The 19318-nt window shown below is 29.0% G+C and overlaps 1 protein-coding gene and 1 long non-coding RNA gene across 2 annotated transcripts; both read right to left on the reverse strand.

Moving 5' to 3' along the window:
- Positions 1-200: 200 nt before the first annotated feature.
- Positions 201-2266, reverse strand: LOC111242055. Its single transcript, XR_002668572.1, has 2 exons — positions 2079-2266; positions 201-413 (listed from the first exon to the last, which is right to left on the reverse strand). It is a non-coding gene; the product is annotated as an uncharacterized LOC111242055 (long non-coding RNA).
- A 3936-nt stretch (positions 2267-6202) lies between these two features.
- LOC106769394 (probable serine/threonine-protein kinase At4g35230) lies at positions 6203-11598 on the reverse strand. Its single transcript, XM_014655000.2, has 10 exons — positions 11116-11598; positions 10652-10878; positions 10281-10416; positions 9188-9321; positions 8781-8886; positions 8380-8465; positions 7745-7933; positions 7431-7589; positions 6807-6920; positions 6203-6710 (listed from the first exon to the last, which is right to left on the reverse strand). The coding sequence occupies exons 1-10, from the start codon at positions 11201-11203 to the stop codon at positions 6459-6461; spliced, it is 1491 nt and encodes a 496-aa protein (XP_014510486.1). The 5' UTR covers positions 11204-11598; the 3' UTR covers positions 6203-6458.
- Positions 11599-19318: the final 7720 nt, after the last annotated feature.

The raw sequence follows: 19318 nt of genomic DNA on the forward strand, positions 1-19318 counted from the left end.
GTGGATTCATAAGCATATCAAACTAAAACACGAATGTTATAACTTATAAGGACGAGCCAATACGAGAACTCAAGCTGTCAAACAAGACCAGCACCACAAGCACGCCCAAAGGTTTGAGGTCAGTTGGTGATCTCACGATAAAATTAACAAACACTTTCAAAATACCAAAATATGTTGAATTGCTTATAGTTACTTCCATACCTGTCTTTAAATCTTTCCAAAAGAATCAAAGTGCACAACATGTACAGGCAAAATTAGGAGAGAAACATCTTTTGCAAGTCCAGCATTCCAAAAGGAGCAGTAATGATTCCACTGGTATGACTAACCGGTTAAACTCTTCAATGGACATAATATCACCAAATCTGTTTTTCTAATCTAATTAATCTAGTGAATCTGAAATCTTAACATTCGACCTGAAACAAAAATGCATATATGCCCTACTTAACATTCGATATCTAAGATCAAACATGGTTCAGTACAGAATATCCCCATTCTTCTTTTACTCAAAATTTAGAAATTTCATAAAAATATTTAAATCGAAAAAAATGTAAACTATTCTTCTTAAAATATAAACTTAAATTTAAATCAATCTAATTATATAGATTAAATTTTAAAAAAGTTCAATAAACACCCCTACATGACAGTAACAATAGGTCTCTTCATCTTTGTAATCAATTCAAACAATTCTTATCCAACTAGACAGCTCCTCTAACATTTTTCCTCCGCTATTCCTTTCGTTACGTCTTTTCACTTTTTGCCTAGTCTCAATCCATGACAAGAAAATGAATCTACTTGTTACTCAAGCATATGTTTTTCTCTCTATTTAGGGGTATCTTTTGTTGCCGGTAGTCTTGAATCGAATAGGCTCTAAAGTCCATGTATAAAATACTATCAAGTTTTACTACCCAAAATGAGGGACAGAAAAAGGAGAATGAAAGAAAATTATCTGCCAACTACAACCATATCCAACAGTTCTCAACTTCTTCGAATTCGAACGAGCAAGAACTGATTCCAACATGTATTGTAATACTTTAATATTTAGAATTATTGCAAGACTCTTACAGTACCCTTACCAATGATAATCAATGAATGGTGATCAATATTTAGTTATGTTCCCATTCAACTAAAATGAAATTATAAAAATTCAAATACAAGTTTATATGTTAATCGACACATGGAAAAATATTATGCGCAGCTCATTATGAAGGGTACACCAAATACAAAAGGAGAAAGAAACCTCCTAAATTATCCAGTTTGGAGAGGCACGACTTTTCATATTTACAATGAAACCGTTGATATAAGCTATCTTAACCCAAAAAAGCTTCGCCTTTCTTCCACTAAGCATTATATAGAGGTTATTTTCTTCATAGAGCTCTAGACTATATGAATATTAAAGGTCTTGCAAAGCAGTTGATTCAGTCGCAACAGGAAGTGAAACAATGATTCGTCACATACACTATGCAAAAACCAAAGAAAAGAACATGAACAATAAATGTTCTTTTTTTACTTTACATATACCTAGCACCACGTATCCAACAATCAACAATTTTAAATAAAAAGGACGGGAGAAGTAGCCACAACATGCAATTGAAGTTTGATTATCAAAAGTTAGACCGAATAACTAATTTATCTCAGAAACACTAAAATTCAAATTAGGACTAACATATCATATGCCGAAGTAATCTAACTCATAAGTTTTAGTTCATAAACTGAGTCATCTGGAAATTATCCAAGAAAAATCGTCACAAACAATTTATTCTTTTAATTTGAATGATCACCCTGAAACCGAGTCAACCTGACCGATTGCAGCGGATTTCTGCAGCAGGTCATGAAGACTCAAAATCAAGGAAAGAAATCGACAAAAAACGTTAACTTGGCATTCATGCAGATGTTATTTTCAATTCTTTCATCAGGAATGAAGATATGTGTTGCGTTGGTGTGTTTTAGAATCTCCAATCGGAGAGAAAAGACGATGAGGAAAACAGGGAGAAAAAGAATCAGAAAAAATGAGCTGAATCTATATATGAGTAACAAGAGAGAGTCGATCGAAAGAAAAAATTTGGGGGTGGCATCCGTACCTTGAAAGTTAACGAGAAATAGGAAGAGAGAGTAGATAGATGTAGGGACCCTTTCTTTTCCAACAAGACCAACCTATAACTTTTGTAAAATTGAATCGATTAAGATTCGGGATTTGCAATTTAAGGGACAAGATCACACGCTTTTCGGCTTTCGTTAGAATCCTGCATGTTTGGATTTTCCCCAAAATTATCATTTGTAACAAATCTCTTATCTTAAACAAAACTTCTTTTTATATTTATCCAAATAATTCTAAACTAACATTTTTTTCTATTTTCCAAATTTACAATTACTTTTTTAATAATGTAATTAAAAGAAGTGCTTTTATTTGGGTTGGATTTAAGCTATCTAAAATCCACGCCGGATAAGGATACAGGTAGACTTAATAATTGTTGTTTTAGATTCTAACAATAATAAATATACCACTTTTTAAATTAATTTTATTTAAATACTTTTAATTTTGTAATAAATGTTGAAAGTAAAGAAATTAATTTATTTGAGAATAGATTGGAAAGAAAAATTTGATTGAAACTTTAGACCATTGGAAAATTTGGATTTTTTTTTGAATTTTTTTATATAAATAAAACTAGGAAAATAATTTTAGTTTTGACATTTATTGATTAGAGAATTATTGAAATAATTCTCTAAATAATAAAATGTAACGTCTTATTTAATAGTATAAATTACTAAACAAAATATTAAAATTATGATGAATATATAAAATATTAATATATTTATCTAAAATATGTAAAATATTAATAACATATGTTAATCTGACTTATTATATCCTTATATTAAATAAATGATTATTGCAAAAAATAAAAGAAACAACACAGAAGAAAAGAAGGAATGGTACACTTTGTTGAAATTGAAAAGAAATCTCATTTCAAAAATTTAAATCACAGAATATATTAAATCATCTTGTATCAAATTTCATATCTCATATAACATACATTACTCTAGACTCAATTATCTAGATACATTTCTTGACATAAAACTTTAATAAAGGTATACACTTATAATAGTATTTATATTTTACAAAGTCATAAACATAGGGTTATCACCCTACTACTCTCACGAGGTTAATCTTTCATATCTAAGACTAAAAGTCTAAGATGAAGACATTCTCTCTCTCACATCATTCATCTCTACATGAGTTCAATGGTTGATAGAATATCATGATATCTCATTTCTGAACTATGGTCTGTAAGGCGTACATTAACATTTTCTCAAAACATAAAATCTCTCATTGAGATTCTTCTCACATCACATATCATCCATACTCATAATCATATTTACAATCCATGAAGCATCACAATTCCAATAAACATGAAATGAATCCATATAAACCACTTAAAAAAACGCAAGAATTAGAAAATATAATAAAAAAACATATACTGGCTTCGCAACAAAGAATGCTCAACGACAAAACTCTTTTGCATTTTCTCTCACTCATCGTAACAAATCTCTCGCTCAGTGAATTAATTTAAATTAATTTCTAGACCTAGAGTGGTAACTGGTGGTTAACGATGCTTGCCACAGCTCAGCGTCAAACTATTCGTATTTTGGTCTGCTCTACGGTGAAACTATGAGCGCTATATATACCAAAAAATATGCACATTTCAAAATTGTGATCTAATTGTACTTAAGTATTCAAATGACAAAATTGGTATTCCTGACTTGTGAGTGGTTCAAAACATGTTTAAAATGTCAAATTGAATACCAATTTGTTCAAATAGCCAAAGACTCAGTACATCAACTCACTCCAACTTCAACCAATGCAAACAACACAATAGCATAATAAATAACCCGATTTTTAAACTAACCAAATCATCAATTTCATAATCTCAAATAACTAAAACGAGACTCCTTCAAAAAGAATTCAACACTCAATCTAGCAATTAAAGACATCCTATCATTTAACACAACACCAAATTTTGTTCTCATTCAACACAACAACAAATCAGCTTCTAATTCATCACATCATAGATCATATTTTACAATCCAATTTTAATTTACAATGTCAAACTTACACACACTAAGACATTGTAGCTTCCCTTACCTTACAGATGATCAACAAACTCAAGAGACTTAAAAACAACTCCACCAACACAAAATACTCTAACAACTTCTACAACCACAAAAGCATTATCAAGACACATCGATAAATCATTGATCATCAAAGAATCTTATGAAAGACTCAAACTTCACACACAAACAAGAATCACTCACATGCATGTAAGAACACGGAAACAAAAAAAAAAAAGTAGAAATCATATATTGTAGAAAATAATTGGTTAAAGTTGAAGATCTCACATTAAAAAGTTTTCAAATATTCTTTGATATTTAGATAGATGGAAAGAGACCTAGAAATCTTAAAAATAAAATAAAAAAATTTAAGAATAAAATTATAGAAATTAAACTTGTTTATATAAGTTTTTATTTATTAAACTTTTAACATTAAAATAACTTAATGTTTAAAACATCCTAAAAACTTCTATATTCTTATATAAAAACCAAAGAAATTAATTATGGATTTGAAGAATAAAAATTACTTCAAATATAAGGGATTAAAAAAATTGAACTGTAAAATATTAGTTTTAATTTTCTTCACATTGTTATTATTGTGTCCTTACCACCCACTTTCATTCTGATCAACGAGTGAAAAGTTAGTGATAATTCCTTTGTTTACCAATTTTTATTGTAATTAAACAAATAATTAAATAAAAATATTAAAAATAATAAAATTAATTAATTTAAATTTTGGCGTTTAGGGGACAACTTAATTTATTTTTTCGTTATAAAATATACTTTCTATATTAAATTTTTTTACAATTTGTAAACACTGATTATTGTAAAATAATTGATAATTATTTTGTAAACGGATGACTAGCTTATAATTCGAAGCAATGGGTAATGATTATATTTTTTTATATTTAATTTATATTTTAATTTTACCACATAGATACTTCAATAATTTTTTAATCATAACAATTTATAAAGATAAACTAGTCCATCTTGATAATAAAATCTTTCTGCACTCATTTATTTATATTTCTCATTCTTTTTAATAACAAAAATATTAGTTTATTTCAAATAAAAATTATAACTTTTTTTTTCTAATTTAGTAAAGCTTTTTTTCGTACAGACTTTTCTTTTAACCTTTTAGTCTTTTAAAAGAAAAAGTCATATACTTCTTCTCTTCCTTATTCAATTTTATTGTTTCTCTGTTACACATATCTATCTCCTTTTAATGAAATACTCAATTTGACCCAACTCTTTATAGCAATATAATTTCCGCAATAAAAATTGATAATATTTTATTATTATTAAAATTTTGTAATCTAACTGAAGTGATATGAAAACTTGTTTTTGCCCTATAAGATCTCTTCATTATACAATAACAGAAGTTCTAGAAATTAACAGAAAAAGAAATTGAGAGAAGAATTCTTAGCACCAAGGAGAAAAATGAAGTAAATATTCTATTTCCATAAATCTATAGCCATTTTCTAAACCGATTCTTCTTCTAACAGTTTCTTTATTCCTCGAAAACATAAGTTTGTTCTCTGGTTCTGTTTTACTATTTTCATTATTTTCTTTTCCATCACTACACAATAAAACATAGTTTTCAAGAGACACTTGTTTATGTTGTGTTTAAACCTTTCTTTATATTAACTTTAAACTTTTATTAACTGTGCAGGTACAATGCACACACATACAAACTACATTGTCTTGTGGTTGTGGAAAACACTAAATTTAGATCGGTTGAAGGTGATCAGTGATGGGTGCAAGATTACTCCTGCTTAATGACGAGCAAGTGATGACATAAATGGAAGAAATTGGAAACTGAGCCTCGAAGAAAAAGGCAATGGAAGGTTGAAGAGAGAAAGATAGAGAGGGACAGCATTTAGGCTTATTATGGACCCACCACCAAGGATTGGAGTAAAGTTCATACAAACCAGAAAAAGAATTGACAAAATCTTCAATTTTAAATCTTGTCTGAAATCTCTTCTTTCTACTTAAAAAATAACCTACTAAGCTTTCATGAGTTTGAAAATTATTTATAGTTAATATATAAAAAGTCAATTTTATACGTGATGTTTAGAAAAATCACTTAAAAACTGAATTCCTCCGTCAAAAACTCCCCATCCAAACACATTGTTATTTTCATATGGAGAAAATTAATGCTACAGAGTTCATATGTATGGGAAAATCTATACTGTAATATTCATTGAGAACATCTTAAAGCAGAGTTCTTTTGCTTGCCTCTTAAACTAGCACCCTACATATTCCTACTCTAGCAAGTACAAATTATGGCAAAATAGCATATTCTTTTATGCCACTCTGCTAGTTTAGAGAGCAAAGAACTGCAAATAAGAAAATTAACCACGCCAGCTGTTAGTCCTCTTTGCTTCAAAAGCAGCCCCATCATTGAGCATGTCATGTGCATCAGTTTCCATTCCCAGCTTTGAGAGAGCCAGAGCCTGCAGATAGAATGCAGTTGGCCAATCAGGTATGCATACCTGTGCTTGCATGGCATCCCTTAATGCAAGTTCTGCTTGATCATTCATCAAGTAGGAGAAAGCTCTCCTTGCAAACACAGTAGCAGAAGGAACAGACATCATAACCACCAACTGTTTAAATGCAAATAAATAAAGGACAATCAGAATAGGAGTGTATAGAGAGACACAGCCAGAAACCTGTAAAAAAATGTGAAACACTGAACCTACCTTAGAATAGTACTCAATAGCATTTTTGAAATCCTTGTCCCTGAATGCAATATCCCCAAACTTTTTAGTGTTCAATATATCTTGCACTTGTTGTGTCCATTCTTGGAATGAAAGCTGCAATCACATCTTTAATTAATATACAAAAGCAAGAACCAAAATCATTAGGCGGAAATCCAGAGATTAACAAGTTAGATTTACAATTTTAGTCTTTCCAAGTAAAACAAACAGCTTTGTGCTGCAGAGACAGCACCTTATCCTTTAATGCAATGCAACTATAGTGCATTAACTGTTTATTTTATGTGTTTCTGAGATTTCAAAGCGACAGAAAACTCACGTAAAATATAATTCCATGTGGTGTAGGGACAATAAGCCAACCCAAACAGAAGAACAACTTAAACGTGAGTGATTTCTTTTTTTCCTTTTTGTAATGATGTCTAGCAAACCCTCTCCAGCACGAAAGTGGACAATGAGCCCAAATGTGAATGAATTAGATAACAGGAATAATAACCATGCTAACAGGTATAATACATCAGCTATATATCAACACATCCCACTCAGTAAAGGGTTTCTCTGTGGTAACTACCCAAACTTGATTTGCGGGCCAATATGTGATTTTTGACATACCTCATTTTCTGCTCCTTCTTCATCTTTATAACCTGTTTTTAACAATATATCATGCACAGCAGTGAGATCCATTCTTGCACAAGCCTTTCCAAGGGGAGAAAGCATGGTCGGTAGCACTGCTGTGTTTTTAGTTAGGCCCATCAACACATGAGATGCTACCTGTAAAAAGGAAGAGGGTGATTCAACATGATGAACAAATAAAGCAAGAGAAGGGAAACCTGGAAAATGAAGTTGAACACAATTGAAATGGAGATAAAAGGACAAGAAGTGAAAACTGAAGCTCAACATTGAAAGCTAAAACGAAAACTGAAAACCTCTTTTTGCTTCTGAAGAGGTGTAACGGAAGTAAGAAGAAACTTAATTTCAGGTCGTTCTCTGGCCTCAAACTGAAGACATTTTGAAGCAAGCTCAACCAACTTTGTAGCATCATCATTCGCATATTGCCCTTCCAGGGAAGAGTCCATCAACAACAAAACATTCTTCCCTCTAATCAGGTCCAAAGCCTATAGAACGAAATCATTCCTATTAACAAATTTCATACCCTTGCGTTGCATACACCATACTATTCAACTTCATATGATTTAACTAAGCAGCAAGAATAGACATATATGTATCAAGTCAAAACATAAAAGGAATTCAAATACTAATTATGCAAATCATTCATTTCCAATTCTATGCGAGCATAAACTCAGCAACCTGAAAGTAATCATAAAATCCAGCCCCGTGTAGAGGGACAATAACTCTTTACCAACGTATGCACCAAAATATTTCATCAATCCAGTATGTCATAAGCAGACAATACTCACGTGAATTGGATAGATCATATAATTCACATATCAAACATCAATGGAGTCCAGAAAATGTAGAATAATATAGAATGCTTAGCATATCTAACAAAACAGAATAAAAAACATTCTTAAAGGAATGCAGAGAGATCAAATTAACATACATGGCTAGGGGGAATATGCTTGCCACTTAAAAGATCCAGAAGAACAGTTCCATAACTGTAGATCACACTCTCCGGGATTATCCTGCCTGCAGGTGTCATTGGAGTACCATATTGTCATTAATTATACTTAGCAGCAAGACTTCTGATAAGACAGTTCTGAAAGAATCAATGAATCCAGCAAACATTTTTATTCTTTTTAGACTCTAAAGAACACGTTGACAAAATAAAAATTTTGCTCTATAATTCATCGTGTATGTATATAATAAGCCCATTCCATCAAATGTGAATAATTAATGTCCATCCTTGTTCAGAATTCTCTAAGAAGCAAAAGTAAAACGTTCAACCATCATCAATTATCCGCAAAAATACATGCCAGCAAAAATACATGCCAGCAAATATACCTGTTCTCAAAAATTCAGGTGGAGTGTAAGCTAAATTGGTACTGTAGCTTTTCCCGTCGCGACTATTTTTCATAAGCCCAAAACTAGACAAGCGGGGATCACCATCCTGACATAAGGGAATAAATTAGCAACAAATTTCAATAGCAAATTTAGACATGTACTAACGAACGAATGAAGTTCATGGCATTGAACATTCTTTGCGTGCAAGCATATGAATATAATGGCAACTGGCACCACCTATGTGGAGAAGACAACAATGAAGTAGTATCAAAGTCACACAACAAGCATATGGGATAGATATACCAAAGCAGGAAACTGCATCAAACAGAAAATGTTTCACAATGCTTATAATATGGTGACAACGTTTACAAAACAATGAGTTCATTATGTTAGGCTCATAATCACACCTCATCAAAAAGAATCCTATATGCATTCAGATCATGATATATTTTCCGGTTTTCCATGCTGCAATGATCTAGTGCCTGCGCAACATGGTACGCAACTCTTACACGCATTTCCCATGGTAATGGTTGCTTGTCCCCTGACAGAAACAAAGAATTCATCAAAAAAAAATTTAAGTAAACTAAAAATCAAACTACCGTTGTCAAGTGAAACAGATATTATGATAGAACAGGACTAAGAAATAAGGCAATAAAAATATGTCACGCTATCTACAAAGATAAAGGAATTAACATTGGATTGTCTAGAAAGCTTGAAAAGTTTCGCTATACAGTTTTTGTTAAGATTACGTTACGATTTGCAATGTATGCAGTTATTTAGTGCCAATAGTGGAGAAGAATAACAGAACTAAAAGGAATTACATTTTATTCTACTTGTACTTTGAGGTGAAGTTCTTTGCTTCTTAATGGTGTTCGGCTAATGTAGCAATATCTCTTTCAGAGGGGTTTCTTAATTGGATATGCAGAGATGTTGGTTAAATTTGCTTGACTAATCAAATAAAAATTAATTCCACGGGCCAAAATCTCTTCGGTAAGTAATTACTAGATCAGATAAGATTAAAACTACCAAAGTTCAGGTACAAAAAAAGGCCTTCGTCAGTTGAGCTATGCTTGGTTTGGGTGAATATGAAAGGTGGAAACTGACAATATCTGGATTTTATCGTGTTAAAATGCAGTACCTTTATGCAATCTTATTTTTCAAGTGTCCATTTCACTCCAACAAAACAACATGGCCTTAAAAGCATGAGAACTGTATAACTTATATTGGCCAACAGCTAAATAAATATATCATTTCTGTCTCTGTAAAAGCATATTAGCTCGTAGAATATGCGATTTACGGATCCAGCAAACTAACACAAATGGGGTAAAAATTTAAGACAGGCAGCCCTGTCTTTCAAGAAATGAAAGCAAGGACTCGCTACCAGATCTAAAGACAGTCAGTCAACAAGGAGAATGACAAGAGAGGGAAAAAGTACTATAATTAATAAAGAGCTTTAAATGACTGCTAACGAAGTTAAATGTAAAGATAAAAGAGAAGTACAATGAAAGAGATGTTTGGACAAAGTGTCATTTGGCATGTACTCAGCTACCAAGAGCCTTTCATCTCCTTCAGCACAACAGCCAATTAGATTCACCAGTCTCTTGTGCCTCACTTTCCCAACTCCAGCTGCCTCTGCCTGACCAATCAAAACCATTAACAACAATAGCTTGCATTGCCAGATTAAATATCACGGGGTAAAAAATGCATGAGGGAAAATGTTTAAAATTTAGAGAAGGTAAAATTTCATCTCACAGTCAAACCCCAGAAATGCACAAGAGAATCCACAAAAATTAGCAGTGCGTTTGAAATCCACAAAAATCCACAATCAGCAACCATAAAGAGGGCTAATAAAAGTTGTCCATTTCACTCACCATAAACTGTTGAGCATCAGGCCAAGAAAGTTTTGAGAACCGCTTCACAGCAACTAAACGATTGTTCTCTAGCTTCCCTCTGTAGACCACATTGGGGGCTTTCTCCCCACTCTCAGAAACAATGTAATCTGTGTTGAACTCATTTGTGGCCCTTCGAAGTTCACTCAGACCGTATTCTTTGAATGCTGGAACCTGAACCTCTTGATCAACATCATCCCCACCATTCCCTTCAAAATCAAAACAAAACAAAACCAAACTAAAAACCCAAACTTTCTCAAACAAACACCAAAAATAAACGACAAGAACCAACTCCATTGAGCTTCGAAACCCATCAAAGCAAGATTTTGACAAACCCCACAACAATAAAAAAAGTAAACAAACATTTCCACACCGTAAAAACCAAAAGGGTGTAAAAATCCCAAGAGCAAAACGCAGAGACAAGGTGAAAAGAACTTAGGGGAGACCTGGATCGGGTTTTTTTGAGTCTGGCAAGGCAGTGGGAGGGTCTTCGGGAGAGTGAAGATGAGCGGTTTTGGAGTGTAGGCAACCCATGGCTATGATTGAGAAATGATTAACTAATATCGCAATGGAATAATAAGTGGGGTGTCAACATAGAAAAAAGGTTGTAAAAAAATTACAACATGGCTAGATTGGCATAGGGGGCATGATGATATAGGTGAGAATAAGCAGAAAGAGTGATGGTTCTATGGTATGGGTTTGATATGATAAGCGGAAATGCAGCAAGTGACTGAGTAGCTGCTACTCTTTCTTGTTGCAGCGGCGGAAACACAGCGAAGAGAGAGAGAGAGAGAAAGAGAGAGATGAAAAGGCCAAAACCCAAAAGGTAAGTAAGTAAAATCAATCAGTATGAAAAAGGGGAGAGAGAGAGAGGAACAAGGATGAAAAAGGAACAGAGAAGGTCACATGACAGTGTCTATGATGCAGCACGTGCTGCCCCAGGTGGGACTGAGAAGTAGTAAGAAGTAAGAAGTAAGAAGTGAGAACCATTTTCCAATGGCACTTGATAAATTAATATTAATTTATTTTTTACTTTTGCGTTGGAGAGTTGGAAAATTACAATTTACAACGTGAGATGTTAACGTAAGAGACATGTTATTTTGTGGAACCAGTTTGTTTGTCGATGATTGTTCTCTTCCATGTTTTAAGGGTAGTGTTGTGATCAAAAGTGTTTTCAACTTCACCCAACAATAATGATCACAACCAGATTCAACTTTCAAACTTCTTACTTTCCCTTTGCATCATCCTCTGCAAACTTTTCAGAAGCTTCCGTAATTTCAATTTCAATCCACCAACATTGCCTACATACCTTCTTACCATTTGGCTAAAGAGTTCAAAATTAAAATATTTAATGCTAATTAATATGTTTACATTATTTTTAATTAATATTTTCCTTTTTTATTTTATTTAAAGTTGTTATTCCCTGCTAGAAATTCCGACGAAAAGAAACGTTTTTTCTTTGAATTCGAACGAGATGAGACTGAAAACCCGAGAAATAACTCCAAGTCAAGCCAACGCATATACAGATGATGTGTGAGAATTATGTAATAAAAATATGACTATTATACCAGAGGAAAGATAAATGGGAATTAATGTAACAAAATCACGCTATTATTTAGTATTTTAATTTTTAAATTTTATTCCATATATGGCTAAATTCGTAAAAATAAATTATATTACCACTTTTTATAAAAGGAATATTTAGTAAATAAAAAATAGACAAAAAAAAGTACAGATAAGATGAATTTAACTAAATAACAAAACGAAAGTACAAATACAATTAAAACTAAAACAGTACAATTAATAACCAAAATTTCCAAAAAAAATTGATTGTAGGATCTACAAAACTAAATTTACGTGACAAGTTTGATCATAATTAATTGCAATATTCACATAATTGAAGTAAACAATTAATTTAAATAAGCATATATTATATATAATGTTTACGTGCAGTGATGCATTTGAGCATGAGAGAAGTTTAAAATGGGATGTGTAAATTTTTTAATTTTCATTCTCTACAAACAAATTATATTATTAATCGACCAAATTTAAAATAATTATTAGAAAAAATAATGAGATCATGAAAGCGAAAAAGTATAAACGCTTTAATAATAGTGGCATGATATGAGATAAAATAATAGTGGGTTGTCGAAAAACGATCACAAAATTACTCCTTTATAATATTTTTTAAATCTTAGATATTATGTAAGTTATCATCTCCGAAAAAAGCAATTGAAGATACAGTGTGACTCTAAAATAACACTTTTTTTTCCTTTTAAGATACATTAACCATTTTTAGTAGGCAAAAAAGTTTTATTTGTATCATACAGAATTATTTTTAGAAATAATTCAGAAAAGGTATTCCCTTATTTTTCATTTCTGCTTTAGCCTTTTTTTATCCACTGATTACAAAAACAACATGCTTTTATAATCTCGTGAATGAAGAGTGTAAATAAAATTTCTTAATCTCCATATTTTAAAAAAATGCAATATTTAAACTAAAATAATATTTCTGTAATTATCAACTTAAATTGTATAAATTGAAAATAACTAAATGTATTATAAATTTCATAAATAATATATATATATTAAAATATATGAAAATATAAATCAATGCATCATTTTATTATTATTGTTCAATTTTAACAATATTTGATAAAGACAATTGGGAGAATATATAACTTCATAAATAGACAAACAAAAAATTATTTTTTACATATAAAATTGACAATTAAGCATTCAGTACAAATTATATATGCGAAAAATAGACCAAATGTATAAGTATGTTAAATTGAATTGTACATTTATATTTTTTTTTTATTTTTGTTAGAGTCATACAATAATTTAGTTGGAAGATAATTGGTTAAAATCTTTTATAAAAAATAGTTCTTCTTCTAGTTACATTTAAATAATATATGTAATATAAAAAGATTGAGAAAAAATATTTACTTAAATTGTTTTATTCTAGTTCATATATAAATAAGATATTATATTCAATTCTAAATCAATTAATTGAGTTTATTTACCATTTTGAAATACAAACAAGTATTATTTGGAATGTAATTACTTTTTGACTAAAAAGACAAGTATTATTTTAACAAGAACTAATTGTGGCTAAAACCCTTGAATATTATTTGGAACTAACCTACTTATAGTTATCTCACTAAGTATTTTTGAAATGCAATTACTTCTAATTAAGTCGAAAGTTCTTTAAAACGTAGTCACTGTTAACTAAAAGATTAAATAGTATTATATGGAAAGCATACATTCATAGATATAACACTAAATGTTCTTCGTTTAGCATTAAATGTGTGTGATTTTTTAGGTAACATTTATGGAACATAGCAAAGCTTCATATATCAAATCAAGTGTTTTTTCTTCATTTTTTTTTCAGCAAAACGTATAGTTTGATATAACTAGGTAGCTCCGCAACACTAATATCTATCTTTCTAGAAAAAAGTCCGTTGTGTGAAGTAACATTCAACATGTTATTCTTGAAAAAAAACAAATAAACACATAAACCTTGCAAACATACTCTGTATATTTATTAAAGTTCAACATGTACTAAGAAATATTTTAGGTTTGTACGTATCAAATGAAGTATAATTATTGGTTATTTAAGCAAGAGCTTATCAAATGATGTTTTTGCACATAACAGTTTTCGTTTATCATACAAAACACAATTTGTAATGTCTCTATTTAATAGTTACATTATACTATTTATATCAAAGTCACACATGACCACATGCATACATGTGTGTATGTATACACACAAACGTTAGGTTAAACGATGATATCTAAGATTTAATATCCAAACATGTTGAGTCACTAAGTGTGTGTGAGAATGATTTATTTGATATATCAGTATAACATGCTAAACGCTATGAAAAGATATATGAATATCTGACATCTCAACTGTCTCTAATGCATGACTAAAAAGCGTTAAACGCTATAGAACTCTTAACAAAGTGTTTAAACATTATAGCGACTTAAAAAAAAGATAAAGCGTCTAAACGATAGCTCTGACAAACAATGTAACAAAGCCTAGACAACTTTGTGAAAAAGCGTTTAAAGATTATATCATATGTATCCAATACATAAAATGTTTTAAATGACGCTTTTATTAAATGATGTTGAATTGTGTCAATGTGATTTAAATGTGCAACACACCTAATGGTCATCAACGTTTAAAACATTTAATGATGTACGAATAAGTGTTTCTTTGCTTGTATGCATTGCTCTCTTTTTTTGTGCAGGAAATGACATCACCAGGCTTTATTCAGAAGCTATGCACAAAAATTAAAAAGACGTTGAGAGATAGGAATACATTTTTCGAATGTTTCCTCTGATTTTAATTATAAAAGACCGTACAAGCTACTTGTGAAATAAAATGCTAATAAAGCACTGTCACTTTACAATGTAGACCTGAGTTTGACCAACTATCTAAAAGGGCTATGAAATCTATCTGCAAGTCAACTTTGTGTACAACTATCATCTCTCAAAGAAGACTATATAAAGAGTTCTTGTAGAAGAGAAGAAAAGGAGAAGACACAGTCATAATAAGATATCTATCATTGAATTCTTACTTTGATGTTCTCCAAGCTTATATAGTCTAAAGCCTTTCATTATAAGAGAAAGAACTCTTATAAGTTCTCATATTTCATTGTATTGAATTTATTCGCTCTTTGAGAGTTTCTTGAATTTGTACTTGTATTGAAAACACTTATTGGGTTGATATTCAGAATTGAATTAAAACACACTTGTATTGTTTAACTTAGTTGAATTAAACGTTCTACACAAGTTGTCTAGGATTAATACCTAAAGTGGTTAAACTTAGACTAGTCAGGTTGATTAGGGGAACCAGAAGTGTTTAACAATACTTGGAAACCAAGAATGATTGATAATACTCTATATATACCATAAGTGGTTTGTACTCGTTTGTAATCTTGTATAAGATTATTGAACCCTTAAGAGGTCTTAAGAAAGACTTGATGTAGTTCAGGTTGAGTGAACTAATATAAAAATACTTGTGTTATTGTTTCTTTTGTTTAAAACATTTTCCTAAATGCTTTGTTGAAAATACACATGTCTAACAAGTATTGCAAACCATCTAATCCCTGCAATAGTCATTAAAGATTGATTTGCGAAAAAATTTAAAACATTATTAAACTCTTATCTTTTCTAGTGTTTTCCTATATTTCAAAAGTACTCATCGATTTTCTTATTTATAATAAAAAATACATTATACATATTGATAATCTTAAATTTTTCAATTTCTTCTTTCAGATAAATCTCATATGTTTTATATAATTATAAGAATTATAATATCAAAGATAAATGAATTTATTATATATATATATATATATATATATATATATATATAAAAAGTTTTTTAAGTAACATTTATTCTTTATAATTAATCAACACATGTCTACGTGCTTGAAGCAAATTAATTGGAGTCAATGTAAAATAAGATGAACTTTCAATAAGTTTATCTATATTGAGAAATAGAATTGATGAAGACTCAAATGAAATATTATCGACACTAACATCGTCAATTGAATCTTGTCTCAATTTTATTGTCCAATTTTTTATTTATTTTATAATATAGTCACCTACCAATTATTTTACTCCTTATTGTTATATTTATATGTAACAATTGTTATTTATTTTACTCCTTAGACTCTTCTTATATTGATATGTAACGATTGTTATATTTGCCATTGAAAAATGGATTGGATCGAATATGTAGTATTATTTGAAAGATAATATATGCAAAATTTTGTTATTTGAAAATTAAGAAAAAGGAAAAAAGCAGAGTTGAAAAAAGTGATATAGAGAGGACATGACAGTGGCATTAGACAAATATGATATCACGATAAAAAAAACTACAATTGTTACTACATAAGAGCATTTCAACCATCAATCGTACATTTCAAACAAAAATAGATGTTAGGATTAAGGTTTAAAATAAGCTGAAACCCATGGCTACTGGGCTTTTTACCCAACTACTTATTGGGCTGAGAAATTCATTTCCTTATGCCTCTATTTTTATATGCAGGACCAAAATGGTCTTGGGTTATTAGCTAATTCAAAATTTGAAAATATTGTACATCCATGCTGTAGGATTTTTTATTTTTATAATTCAATACTACTTGAAACTATTTGTAGGGAAATTTTAAAAATAAAAATTTAGATTAGAAAATGAAAAATATCTTTAAAATACATAGGATCCATATAAGAATGTTTTTTCCTAACTGCAAGAAACATAACGACTTTCCAAAGCATATTTTTTGTAACTATAATTTATTGTGAAATGTATTAAAGAGATTCATTATTTTTGAAAGTGGATGAATTAACCGAGTCATTAAACGCAAGAGTTGACGTAGTAATTAGATAGTTTATGTTGACATTTTTTATATATGTATGTATAAAGAAAATTTTGTATTGATTGTAAGTAATATAGGAAAATTATTTAGGTATTGATTACTTCAAATGATTTTATTTAAGTATCCTATTATTTAATTATTATTTTCATTTTTTGTAATGTTTAATTTGTTTTTTTTTTCCTTTTTTAAGAGTAAGTTAATTGATGAGTTAAAAGAAATGAAAGGAAACGAGAATGTACTTAAGAAAAAAGATTAAATTAAATAAAACAATTTTTTAATACAAATTTCGATTAAAAATATTTAAATATATTTGGTAGTTAAATTTTAATCAAGTCTAATTAAAACACCGGACAGTAGACTTACTTTTGAAGCAATTAAATACTATAAAATTTGCTAAGACACAAAATTATTGGATCATTAATAGTAAAATCCATTTCTATTAGTTGAAAGATTCATTAAATTGTGGTTAATGTCATTAAATATATTTATAACTTATACGGACTAATTTTATGAATGTCTGAAATAAAATTCAAATTTAAACGTTATTAATTAAAACAACTAAATTAACTCTTTTGTTAATCTTTTTAATTAAGTTAAATATTTGTTTCTCATACATAGTTTAAAGACTAAAAAAATAGTATTTTAAAATTTGTAGTGATATTAAAATAACTAGACTTAATTATTAAATAAATAGTTTAAATACTTTTTTTATAAATTTTTTTTATTATTTTAAAACATTATTTATCTAAAATATATTTTTCTAGAGTTAATTGATTTGTTTTATTAGGAGTTCTAATTCACTAATCTTATGTTTGAAGATTTGAGGCCATTTGAGTTATCCTTATGACGAGTTATTTAATTTGAAGCGATTAGTTTGTTCGTTCTTGCAAATTAGTTTTTAGTCTATTTTCACTTGGTCCAATCTATTTTATCTTTGCATGAGGTATTCTTTTGTTTGTATGTGTTGTTTAAGTCATAATATGAGTCTATGATGATAAGTGATCATGATGGTATCACCTCATCGTTCTTGTGAGTTTTTATAAGTAGATAGAATATCTTGTAGAACTAAAGGAGTTGTGATGTTTTTAGAACTATTAGAATTGTTTAAGAGATAAGAAAAGCTAACAAATATCTTTGATTGTGTGAATTAAGAATTGAACTTTAACACTCCATGTGGATGAATAGATGATGGACATATATATATATATATATATATATATATATATATATATATATATATATATATATATATATATATATATATTATTGAATATGTATTATCTAATTGAGAAAATTGTGATCAAAATATGTTATTATTGTGTTATTATGTGTTGAATTGAGGTCTTAATGTAAGATTGATATGTTATTAAATAAATTGTAAATTAGTCCAAGTTTTGTTTTATCTACAAATTTATTCAGAAATAATTCTCTACGAATTATTTTATATAATTATTTATGTATTTTTCTATAGTAATTTCTATAGATGTTTTTATAGGTAATTATCTAAAGGATAAATAATTACTTACAAATATTCATATATAATTACTACATAAATCCATAGATAACATTTTTTACGATAATTTTACTTACATATTTTTATCCACAGATAGCACTATGTTATCTAAAGATTTTATGACTTACGGATTTAAATTGTAGGTAATAAATTTTTTTCTTGTAATGCACTCTTTCTTTTTTTTTTTTTTTTATCGAGATAAAAGAAATCATCATATATTTTTTGCATTAGAAATAGTTAATTGAATTAAAAAATATTTACAAAACTTAAAAATAAGACATATTAATAAAAAAATAAAGAATTGTCTACACTGAAACAGTTAAAAAGACAAATCTTCTTTGTATATAGATTTTTATCTAACTAATTATAATTCCATTTAATATATAAATATATGCATGCGTATTTATAAACAAATAATATCCTTTTCAGTGTTCATATTTTTTTTTAAATTAAAATAATCATTTTATTAATTTTATTGTTTCTTTAAATTTAACTATTTTTATTTAATATTCTTTAAAATTTAATCATTTTTAATTATAAGACTATCTATAAAATAAATAATAAATTATTTATGTTTAATTTTATAATAATAAAAATAAGATTTAATCATTCTCGTAGTCCTCATTTAGGTTAGATTTTCTCAAATAGATCTCTTTTTTTTTTCTCAATTAAGTTCCTAAAAGTGAAAAATCATAAAAATTAGATTTTTATTAAATTAGGTTAAAGGAGTTAAATTTAAGGTGAGTT

Source organism: Vigna radiata, chromosome 7 (genome assembly GCF_000741045.1).
Source record: "Vigna radiata var. radiata cultivar VC1973A chromosome 7, Vradiata_ver6, whole genome shotgun sequence".
In the NCBI taxonomy this organism is placed as follows: Eukaryota; Viridiplantae; Streptophyta; class Magnoliopsida; order Fabales; family Fabaceae; genus Vigna; species Vigna radiata.

What these genes read in the sequence shown, in the direction of transcription:
- LOC106769394 (XM_014655000.2), bottom strand. Translation starts at nt 11,203, where the DNA reads ATGGGTTGCCTACACTCCAAAACCGCTCATCTTCACTCTCCCGAAGAC. An exon ending in CTGATGCTCAACAGTTTATG is followed by an intron (nt 10,417 to 10,651) that starts GTGAGTGAAATG and finishes TTGATTGGTCAG; the next exon opens with GCAGAGGCAGCTGGAGTTGG. An exon ending in CTATTGAGTACTATTCTAAG is followed by an intron (nt 6,711 to 6,806) that starts GTAGGTTCAGTG and finishes GCATTTAAACAG; the next exon opens with TTGGTGGTTATGATGTCTGT.